Source organism: Manacus vitellinus, unplaced genomic scaffold (assembly GCF_001715985.3).
Source record: "Manacus vitellinus isolate BGI_N305 unplaced genomic scaffold, ASM171598v3 scaffold_46_pilon, whole genome shotgun sequence".
Classification (NCBI taxonomy): domain Eukaryota; kingdom Metazoa; phylum Chordata; class Aves; order Passeriformes; family Pipridae; genus Manacus; species Manacus vitellinus.
The window spans coordinates 3,386,092-3,397,505 of record NW_021940578.1 but is presented as its reverse complement, the minus strand read 5'-3'; the positions used below and the strand labels follow the sequence as shown (position 1 = coordinate 3,397,505).

At 46.1% G+C, this 11,414-nt stretch overlaps 1 protein-coding gene across 4 annotated transcripts; it reads left to right on the top strand.

Moving 5' to 3' along the window:
- The first annotated feature begins 1,134 nt into the window (after window positions 1–1,134).
- AGTRAP (angiotensin II receptor associated protein) lies at window positions 1,135–7,479 on the top strand. Of its 4 annotated transcripts, XM_029962437.1 has the most exons (5): window positions 1,137–3,361; window positions 3,571–3,682; window positions 4,291–4,489; window positions 4,711–4,749; window positions 6,594–7,479. In XM_029962437.1, the coding sequence occupies exons 2-5, from the start codon at window positions 3,578–3,580 to the stop codon at window positions 6,698–6,700; spliced, it is 450 nt and encodes a 149-aa protein (XP_029818297.1). In that variant the 5' UTR covers window positions 1,137–3,361; window positions 3,571–3,577; the 3' UTR covers window positions 6,701–7,479. The 4 variants fall into 4 exon arrangements, with proteins under 4 accessions (XP_029818296.1, XP_029818298.1, XP_029818297.1 ...); XM_029962436.1 differs by having other exon boundaries at window positions 1,135–3,682; XM_029962439.1 differs by lacking the exon at window positions 4,711–4,749.
- The last annotated feature ends 3,935 nt before the right edge of the window (window positions 7,480–11,414 follow it).

Below are 11,414 nucleotides of genomic sequence, written 5' to 3'. Positions count from 1 at the left end.
TCTTACTAAGAAAGGGCCTGGAAATAACACACACTGCTACTATTCACTGGCATGATCTGCTTACGGGTTCTGGGAGATTAGAAAGATGAGCCTCGTGATAGAAGTAGCTCCAAGAAAACTGCATGACCGGGCTGTGTTTGTGCCAGAATGTAGCAATATCTCAGCCTTGAGGCCTCTCTTTAAGCTACTTGCAGAGCTATAAAATTAACGTAGCAGGCTTTGCCCTAGAGTGGATGAGGAACATGCTCTGTTCTAACTAACGCTCAGCAAAACATGTGGGAAGCAGCACAGCCCTACTTTTGCCGTGAAAACTTGACACCTGGGACCATTGCAATAATTATGGAGAGCCTCAAAATACAAAGTTTGACTTTGATCAAGCCTGGACAATGCCCTACAATCCATGTGCCTGGAAACACACATTTTGTGCTTAGGCATTTTTAAATGCTAGGTCACAGAATCACAGAATAATAAGAGACCTCTGTTCAACCTCCTGCTCAAAGCAAAGCGAACTGCAAAGTTAGATCAAATAGCTCAACTCAAAATTCAGCTGAGTTTTAAAACTCTCTAAGAACAGAGCCACAACAACCCTGTTGGATGGCCTGTCCCACTGCCTAACCACTCTCATTATCCCTCTGGTATAATAATGAGCAGCATCCTCACAGGTGGCCACTCATACCTATATTTTGGGTAGTATGTTCTCAGGTGAATATGTCACTCACAGGGTAGATGAGCTCACTCTAAAATAAAAAAAAAAAAGTAAAATAAAAATTTAGATACAACAAGAAAATAATTATAATTTGGAACCATGTAAATTTTAACTTAGTCAAAATTCAACGTTGTGCTATGGTCTGTACTGAAGCATGTTTAAAAGAATTCCTGTTCCAAAGAGTTTCCCATCTAATGAGACCAAGGCAGACCCAGTCTCTTTTTATGCTTGGCAATTAGTTCCATCACATGCTGGGATTTGCAGAGGAGCTAGGAATTCCCCTTAGTTCTCCCCACTTTCCAATGGGATGCTTTTAATCACATTGTCATCCTTCTGCACAGAAGGGATGTGGACAAAGGACCCACCTTTCTTATTTTCTGCTCTCAGCCCTAGTTCAAGTCTTAGGAATTATTTTCTCAAAAGAAGAAATGTATGTCTGTCTTAGGTACAGACTTAAGTCCTTGAACAGATGGAAAAAAATTAAATTCTCTTGCTGTCTTATCAGGAGACTGCCTACAAATTATCTAATCTCACATGGTGACTGTGGCTTTTCATTAACACTATATTTTCTATGTTAAAGCATACCAAGACCACCAGCTAATTCCAGCTGTCATGTAAATTGGACTAATAACCAGGAAGGGAATATCTTGTTTTTATTTCAGCAGTCCCTCATACTATCAGCCTTAGATTACCTGACTTCATGCTGATGACTAAACATACTTCATAATTTAATAACTGCAATATTGATCTAGACAGCTTTAAAGAAAAAAACCACCTTGCCTAATTATGTTAACTGGTGAGCCTTGAGGGGTCTTCTGGGTATGTGACATGCAATTAAATACTACCTAATTAAGAATTTCCCTGATGTTGTGATAGTCTCTTGAGTAAATGCTATTTGCATGTCTCCATTCTTATCCAAGAACATCTTGTATTTTACTGATTAGCAGCTTCTCCGTGGTCTCCGTGGTGCAATTTGGGAGAAGGGGAAGTGGGGGGTGGTGGTGAAGCATTTTGTAAGCTTTCATGAACAATTAAAAAAATTAATTAATAAAAATCTGCCTGAGCCGCGTTTGAAGTTACAGCAAAGTCTGGTGAGTGCTCAGCAGCTGTGCTGGGGCACTGCAGGGAAGGAAGAGCAGAAGACAGAGATTTGCATTGTGTCGTGGCAGAGCAGTGTGAGCCACAGCAATGGGGTCACCCCCAGAGGTTTCCTGGCTGGGCTTCACTTGTGTCCCAACTTCTCAGATCACTCTCTCCTCGAGCAGCTAGTTTTGTTGTCAGGTGGAGCATGGGTAGATGTTTTAAGTCAAGGGATGTGGCAGGATGTCAGTAGATCTTAATTATTTTTTTTTAGTGTCTCAATGCTCCTATCTGCCTACAGCTTTCCTGTGTCCACTGAGTAACTTAGGCTTTTGTCACTTCCTCATTTCAAGCTTTCTTTTTCACCTTTTTTGGTGGGAGTGTGCTTCAGAGGGGTTTTGTTACTGTGGGGTTTTTTTTTTACACCAAGGTCAGTATAAATGCCAATTGGAGCCTTTCTCACAACTAGAAAAAATGGAAGATTCTCTGTATCCCATGGGTCCTCTGATTTGTCCAGGCTTCAGCCTTTCTTTGTTGAGAGCTGCTAACAGAGCTCATGTTCCATATTGTTGTTTTCAGAAATGTTTAGAGAGTGAATATGAGAGACCTCCCTTTGCTGGATTGGCCAGCAGGCTCTGAAGGAGTGAGCACATGGATATAGATACAGAAAAAGCCTGAAGTGATATAATGTTGTTCCCGTTTGCTGTCTGAATAAACATGAGTTTGTTTATCCAGAGTATGTCTCTTTGGTTACAGAAATGGAAGAGTATGTCTCCTTGGTTACAGAAATGGAAGGTGCTGGTGAAGAGAATCCTTGTGTCACTTGTTACAGTATAGTCCTGTCTTCTTGGATTTGTCCCCTTGAGCACAAGGATCAGGATCATTAGGGACATGTGCAAAGTACAGAATTTGTGACAGCATTATCTTACTGCTGTTTAGAGCACTGTTGGCATTTGGGCCTGGTGGCTTCATCAGGAGTGAGAAGAGCTGTATGCTGTGGCAGGATCAGGTTCTCGGAGTCCTGGAAGATACCTTCAGGTCTGTTAACACGGCAGTGAGGTTGAACCACTGCTCTGAACAGACTGGAAGGAGGTAAAAGGAGGATTTACTGAGGAGTGGAGTGAAATTCTGGGAGCTGCAGGCTCAACTATCCATGGACTTCTTGGTGAAGGGATGCCAGATTGGTCATGTATAAACTGTGCTAGCGTAGTGAGTCAGATTGCCTGGCTGTCTGTGCAAACTCTTCTGGAGTTCCAAAATCAATAACCCATTTAGAAAAAGACTAAGTGGGCCCTGAATCGGCTGTCAGCAGACATGACAACAAGAATGAACGACTGCAGTGCAGCGCCACAGGAAATTCTCAGCAACAGAAGTGGAGAAAAATGGGTTTGTCTTCACTGTCCCAGTTGCCTCACCGGCTTTCTGCACTGGTTCATGGCTCCAGGGCTCTCTTCCAGACAAGATTGTGTCATTTCATGTGGATCCTCCCAGGGTTCCCCCAACTTACTGACCTGTCTTCCTCTCTGTTTTTTTTCCATAGGCCATCATTCTGGTGCACTGGCTGCTCACAGTGTGGTGAGTGATTGGTGCCTGGCCTGGGTGAGAAGAGGGTATTCCTTCAAACTAGGAATGGGACATTCTTGGGGAATCAACATTCTGTGTCTGCCTGTGTGCAAGAACATCCTAAACCTATGAGTGAAGTGTTTGTATGGGAACAGAAATGAACACAGACTGTTGCAGGCTAATTGTGAATTTGGTCTGGGTTTTTTTGTCTTGTTTGGCAGGGGATGCATGAATCACATCTTACCAGCCTCCTATGCCTGGGGAAATTTCAGTGTCCTTGCAGTGGGGATCTGGGCCATTGTGCAGCGAGATTCCCTCGATGCCATTGCAATGGTGAGTGTGAGGGTATTGGCCTCCCCCAGGCTGCTCAGGGAGAGGGTGGAGGGCAGAGTCTTTGAGCCAGTGATAATTTTCAGCTGTTCCCAGTACAGCAGTGAACAAGTCAATTCCCTGTTTGGGTGGGTTTGTTTTTTTTTAAGAGTGTATAAATCTATAAGCTCTGTAAACCATGGTGAGAAGCATTCAGTATCAATTATTTTTCTCCTCAGAGATGAACATACACGATTCTTGCTTTTTTTACCTGCTGTTGTGACTTGTAATGCCAGAGGAGGATTCAAAGTGTTTAATATGCTTGAGTGGAGGGGCTTTATAAAACCCTTCTCTGAACATTAAAGAGATTGGCAAACAAAATTAGACAATTCTGGAATACCTTATGAGAAGCTGTATGACAGATGTGAAGAAAATGCACAAAATACAAGACCATTCATGTAGGAGTATCTCTCTACCTGGGGCAGTGTCAAGGAGTTAGCCATGTGTGATACTGGGGTGAGGGATGATTGTGTGAACACAGATCTCACAGGAGATAGATTCTGGCACTGACTGTTACTAATAGTGGTTAAACCCCTGTTCAGCTCGTGTCCCATTCTCTCTCCTTGTTCCAGTTCCTGACTGGCCTGCTGCTCACAGTGCTCACAGACATCATTCACATCTCTGTCTTCTACCCCGCCCATGACCATCTCGGCGATACGACCCGTTTCAGTGTGGGCATGGCCATCTTCAGCCTCCTCCTCAAACCCCTGGCCTGCTATTTGGTGTATCGGATGTACCGGGAGCGTGGAGGGGAGTACACCTTTAACATAGGTAGGATGTTTCCTCTGCTCCCCTGTCAGCGTGCGCTGTCTCTTCAGGTGCTGAGGGCTCTGCCTTGCTCTCTGGGCCCTTCAGCCTGAGCCCTGTGCAGCAGGATTCTGCCCCTCTTTCAGTGGGGTGCTTACTCTCTCTTGCTCGTGTCTGTTCTCCCATTTTGTGGTTCTGGTGTGTCTTTGGCCTTAAATTTATATTCTTTCTCTCTTCCCATGCAGACCTGGAGTCCTTGTCTGGCAGCCACTTTGCCCACAATGGTATTGTGAGAGGCCTTTCCTCTCTTCCTCCTCTTACGTTGTGTGTGCATGTTGGAAGCCTTTGGGTGTCCTTTCTTTGCCAACCCTTTCTTTTCCTTCTGGGGAAAAGTAGAGGGAGTATCTCCTCTAGCTGGATTATGCACCAGAGGGAAAGCAGCTGGATTTCTAACTCCAAGCTTTCTGTGGGCCTCACATGTCCTTGATTTGGTTTGGACCTCCATCTCCTCCCCTGGAAAATGGGACTGATGTTTATCTTGTGGGGCTTTGCCTGGAGACACTAATTATTCTCTTGGTTGCACTTGTTAATGATAGTGTGGCAGCCTTGCCAGAGATCATGGGCTGTGGCTGGATGTTCTGGGTCTTAGCTTTACTAAGCGTGCCTGGTGCTAGTTCATGCCTGGGCAGCTGCCAGGGATTGTTTGTTGTGTGGGAATTCATGCTGGCAAAACCAGCAGCCTGGCACAGCTCTGTTTGCCATGGCTGTGCAGGACAAAGGGAGGTGTCACTGCATTACAATGTTTGGAAGCTGCCACTTGTGCTGCTTTGGGTGTTAGCAAAGATCACACTGCTGTGAAAAGAGGTGGATACCTGCAGAGGAGGAGAAGCCATGGAGGGAAATCATGGCTTGGGGCACTGTGTGCTCTTTGCCTCTCTCTGCTAGTGCAGTGTGGGTGTCTTCTCTGCTTGTGAAAATCCAGACAGATGTGTCTTACCTGGGTCAGGAGGCCTGTGAGTCACCTGCAGTGCCTTGCTATGGGCCATGTTTGTGCCAGTTTTTATTAGCTGCTCACTGTGCTCCTCACTGGGATTTGATGTGTGTATCCCATGGAAAGTGTAAGTGTCATTGAGGAGTTCACCCCTTTGCTTGGAGTTTGGGAGGACTCTTTTTCAACCACACTATCCCAAACCAGGCATGGTACTGTCTGAGAGTCTCCTCCCAGGCACAGGGGGGAATTCAGACACTTTGTAGTTGCGCATCCTCTCCTGAACTGTCTTTCTCTCACAAGATTTTCAAGATTTTTTCAAACTGTGTGCTGTTTTGTGTTGAATGTGCTTGACAAATTTCCTCTCATTTCCCTGCTATCGGCATTTTCCTTCTGAACCCAGCAATGCTGTGTTTTTCCTAGTCTTCTGTGGCTCATTTTCTTTCTGCACAAAATCCCTTTTTGTTGCTTGGCAGCATCCTTGCTGCTTAGAACAAACCCCTCATATGGTTTGGTGCCTACCTGTGATTCTCCCTATGACAGGTGCCTGGTCCATAGATAAAGAGCTGTCCATGCACACTCTCTCTTCTTTCCCTGCTCATCCCCTGGACAGTAACATGATTTTGTACAGACAAATTGTTCACAGTGCAGTTGGGAGCACTGCTGGGTTCAAATTTAGTGCCGCGGTGTGCAGACTGCATTGTTGGGAGGAGTGGTTCAGGGATGAATCATGCCTTTAAATCCATGCTGTCAGCTGGCCATGGTTCCTGCTGCTTCTGGCTATGTCTGTTCATTTTCCCATGAGCTCCCATACACTGCTCTTGCTGAAATATGCTGTTACAGGAACCTGTTATGCTGCAATGGGGTATTGTGGGTCTTGCTTTGCACACAGCCATGTGGCTACTAAGAGAGCAGTTGGCAAGGAATGAAGAGACATGCTCAAAAGCAGTGAGTTTCCCTTTGTTGGAAGGATGAGTTTTTTACCTCCTGCCTGTGCAGTGAGGATCACAGAGGGCAGGTGCTGTGAAGCTGGTAGGGCAGCTAACGTGGTGTGCTCCTGAGCTGTTGGCTTCTCCTAGAGGATACAGTTTTTGTGCTTTTTTGTTGTTCCCAAGCTTGTTCTCTTCCATCTCCATGCAGGTGTCACCAGTGCGAGCCAGGATCGCAGCACCTACGAGCCCATTGATCAGTCAGAAGCGCCTCCCCAGTGGCCTCCCCCGGGCAAGGCAGCCCAGCCTCCCTACTGAGGCACCTGGAGCCCTGAACGGACACTGCCCTCGCCCAGCCAAGGCTTCTGCTCTTCCTCCCTCTGTTCTCATGGAGCCACACCTGCTGCTGAGCAAACGGGACAGGATCTGATACTTCTTTTTCCCCCCTGAAGGTTGGGCAGATGGGTTCCTGCAGTAAGTCCAGAAGATCTTGGAGGTGTCACGTCAAGCACTGTGACTCATTGTAATCCCAGTACTTTCCTCCTCAGTCCCTCCTCAGTGTGTGTGACTGGTGCACCTCCTGCAGTCTTCCAGGTCTTGCACTGTGCATCCTCTTTGATGTAAGGGAACCACTAAAAGTACCCCTGGACAAACTGTCTTTAAAAGCCTTATGGACTGCCCTTAAACAATACAGTTAGCCTGCTTTTATGCAGATATATTCCCAGGAAACATCTGGGAGTTCTCAAGAGCTGTTTTTGATGGCGTTATTTAACTAAGATTTATGACCTCCTAAGATTTATAACTCCCTGTGTTAGCTGTGGTGGTTTGCACAAAGCTGGGCTTGGTATAAAATGTTCTTAACTGGGCCAGGGAGGTGTTTGTGCTCCCAGTGTCTGGTCTTGGGTTTTATTGACTGATGCTTTTATGCAAGTTGAATGTCCTTCAGGATACTTAAAATGACTGTTGAATGTAGGGTATAGATACTTTGTGCCTTGAAATGTCCTTTTGCCTTCAGCCGCCTGTCTTAACAGAATTTGAAATGTTACATTTTTCTAAGAAAACTATAAAATGAACACAGTTTTCCTGTGTTAGAAAAAGTTAAACTGGTCACTTATGTCTCATTTGAAAATATATGTCTGTCTGAGGGTTTGAGGCTGTAGCCAGGCAGTTTGGGAGGGTCATTATGGGGAAAGCTCTACAGGGCTTTGATGGCTTTTAGTCTAAGCTTTATTACAACAAGCAGAAGGTACTGCTTCTAAATATGTGGGTGGGAAGGTGGGCTAGTAAAATGGGGATTGGGGAAGGGAAAAGATGGATGAGGTGAGCTCCACAGTGTGTGACAAACCATAAACTCTAATGTTCTGCACAATAAATCTGCCTTGCTGTAGCTTTCAGGTAAATTTCTAAAACAAACAAAATCCCAGAAACAAATAAACAAACCAATTTCAACAGGATTCTTTTAGAGAAGAAAAAGAGTATGTCAGCTTTGGCAGAATTCTAGTTCTAGGAAGATCTGTGTTTTTCTGAAGCAGGTTCATTTTCTAAGTTTGTATCTATTCTATTGTTGCATTTCTCTTGACAAGACTTGCTGCTGTGTTGGTTCTTCAGTGACCAAGAGACCTGTTAACTTTGCTCTAACCTGCAGAACCATGCCATTTGTATTTTTAAAACCAAGCAGTTTTCTCCCAACTTTGATCACTTTAAACATAAGCAGATGCTTCCTCCACTCTGCTGCACAAGCACTACAGCAACCTGCTGGTGTACCTGGACCTTCATCATTGATACTTGGACCAAGAACATGGTAAATGCCACAAAAGTGTGATATTTGTGTTTACTCTCACAGGATGAGTGTTGTGCATTCATTCTTTTCAAGCTGCCATGCCACAGAGCACAGGAATAGGAATCTGTCTGTTCTTGTGATCAAATGGGGAAGGAAGAACAGGTAGGCAGAAACTTCTGGGGCTTGTGGAGTTGCACAGCCTTTATGTTAGTGGTTTTTTTCAGCTCTTTAGTGTCAGCACAGATCCCCGAATAACACATTTAAATGCTCAGGCTTTTTCTTCCCTAGACCAATGAACCACAAACAGAAAATCACTGCTTTAAATGCAGTGTTTTTTGCGTGTTTGCACGATGAGTTATATTTAGTGAGGCCTTCCCAGCCATTCTCCACTGGAAATGCCCATCTAGCTGACCTGCTGTGTGCTTTTCTGTGGAGAATTTGGCACATCTGGGAGCTCAGGGGAGCAGAGCAAGGCAGGATTCACACGAGGTTTGCAGCGCCTCAAGGATACCTACTTTGAGGAGTAAAGCAGAGAGGTGGTGATAAAACCAGGCCCCTCTCCTGGCTTTGGAGGAGGAGGAGAGTGTTTGTACTTGGTTTAGCAGGGTGTGAGGGGATTCACGGAGCTGCTGTGCCAGAGGATGGCCTCGCTGATCCCGGGGCTCTCAGAGTTTCTCAGCGGCGTCTCCTCACCCAGAGAGGCGCAACGCTCCATTCGGGTGGTTTTGCTTTGTTTCTTAAAATCTTCAGGTCCTGCTGTGCCCTGAGGCAACTCCTCAGGATCACCGGGGCAAGTTCCTCCCTCACTCCCTCAGGGGTGGCGGGGTCGGGGTGAGGAGGAGGAGAAGAAGGGGGAGGAGATGGCGCCTGCCCTGAGGCGCTGCCCGGGACAGGTACAGCCTCACCCCGGGCTGAGCCGCCCTCACCCCGGCCGGGTCCCGGCTTTAATTAGCCGTGGGGTAGAGCGGCTTTCCCGCGGCCATCTGCAGCCCCGGTGACCGGCAGCGTTGCTAATCGCCGGGATAAGCTGCTTACAGAGCCCCAGCTGGAGCGGGCGCGGGGTCCGGGCGCTGAGGGGGACGAGGCGGGCTGTCCCTGCGCGGGAGGTGCTGACACGGAGGTGCCCGGCCGGTCCCCCAGGTCCTGGCGGGGCCCCGCAGTGGCGGCTCTCAGAGCGGGTAAGTGCCCACGAGGAGCGCGGAGCCATCGGGGGTGCCGAGGGGGGCTTGGGGATGGGCTTCCCGCTCCCACCGCCGCATCCCGGGACAGCGCTGGCGCTTGGATGGAGGCGCAGCTGGTGAGGGGGCACCGCTTGTGTTTGTGCCTGGTGGGAGAAATCTGGCAGCGACAGCCGCGGTTTGGTTTGTAAGGCTGAGCGGTGGGGAAAAACCTTGTTTCCAAGGCACGTGAAGTGTGGTCTCCTTCTAATCACCGGTCCCAACTCGGAATGTGAAATGGATCAGCCTTGGTGTGCAGGGATGGGAAAACGGGCATTATGACAGCGCTTATGTGTTTATTATGGGTCTGGCATTGTTATCGTACTGCAGAAATGGCATTCACTTCAAAGAGCTTGATTTCCTTTTCGTGAACTGTGCTATTTACTTCCTTTTGCTTATAACAACAGAAAGAACTTGATCATCTTTTATTTGCTTAATTGGATTTGTTTCAGGTTTTAAAGCATTAGTGTGTTTCTGCGAAGTGTTTATATAGTAAGCATGTGTTAAATGTTTTCGTTGGAAACATAAAAACTGATATGAAATCCATTGGTCATGGATTTTGCACTTCACAAAATGTGGAGTTTGCCTTAAGTATCTCTTTTGGCCATTGGAGAAGTTTTAAAAAAGCACTTCATAACATCTTGTTGTCTTTTGAGTAAGATTAAGTACTGCTTAGAAGTGGTTATGTTAAAGTCCTGAGTGGCAATTTTGGGAAGGCAGACAAGCATGATTTTTAAAGGATGCTATTTCTTCCAAATCTCTGTGAGACTGAAATTAGGAATGAGTGAGGTGAAGGACATACCCTAAAATAACCATAGCAATGTGTTGAGAACGTGGTACCTGACAGAAAGAACTGAAATGGAGAGCCAAGAAAACCAAATGAGTTGTCAAGAAAATAGATTATGTCCAGGTTCTTGAGCATAAAGTAGTCCAGGGGTGGGTGTTCACAGACTAAAACAGCACCGATAAACATGGTGGTTTCAGTCCTTTCACAATTTAAATCCTTTGTAACACCCTTTTGTGATACATTGCTTGTTGGCTGAATATTCCTGGGATGCAAAGAGTGCTTCCATGGAACACCAGTCCAGTGCATTTTGTGGTTATACTTCATGCAGTGATGGGCACCCTAGGGAAGGCAGCTGTGCTTTGTCTGTTCACTCTGTAGTTGCCAACTTCAACTTAGCTGGAGAAAATAATGGGATCTTTCCGTTCATGGCACCCTCGGTGATGTATGAAAGGCAGTAACCGCAGTTCCCAGGGATAATTGCAACCCTGCCTGACTGTCTCCTGCTGCTTTAGAAGCTGAGTTTGTTCCCCAGTTTGTGGTGATTACTGAAGGAGTTTGCATGTGAGAGGGACAAGTGGGCTGTTACAAACAGGGATAACTGAGGCTAAAACGCTTCCTTAGAGGAGAATGAGAAAAACACAGTTTGGAAACAGAGTGCAATTTGACAGGAAGCTTTCGGGGATTAGAGTGTGCTTGAAAAAGACAATGGGCATTGATTTCATAGGCTGTGCTGTCTCTTTTCAGATTGACTAGGGGTTTTAACATGATAGAGGTGTGTGTGTCTTTATACAATACCATTTTCACTTTTCAAAAGAGAGGTGGAAAAGAATGGTAGTTAGAATGACAGTGATTGACAACTTGCTTTTAGAATTTGAGGGAATGAAAGCACAGTCCCCTCAAATTGCACTTACCTGTTAGCAACAACTTGGGAATCTGTTCTCAGCATGAGTGTTATATGTATAACCATTAGACTTAGTGGCTAGACTGCAAATTAGGTCTCCCAGCTGTGCTATAACTGTTCCAGGTTAGGGGACAATGTTGGTTCTGTGGATGTGTAAACGTGGTTTCATCCTTAAGCGCGGACAAGAAGAAATTAGTCTGTAGAGGCTTGAACCTTTGCAGGGCTGTAGCATGAGACTTGGACAAATTTTCACTTGCTAAGCAGTGAAAGAGAACCTTAAGTTGAGGCCCTACCTCTCCTATCAGCCCTGGAGGAAATACGAGTGTGGAGGAGATTGGAGCTGAATT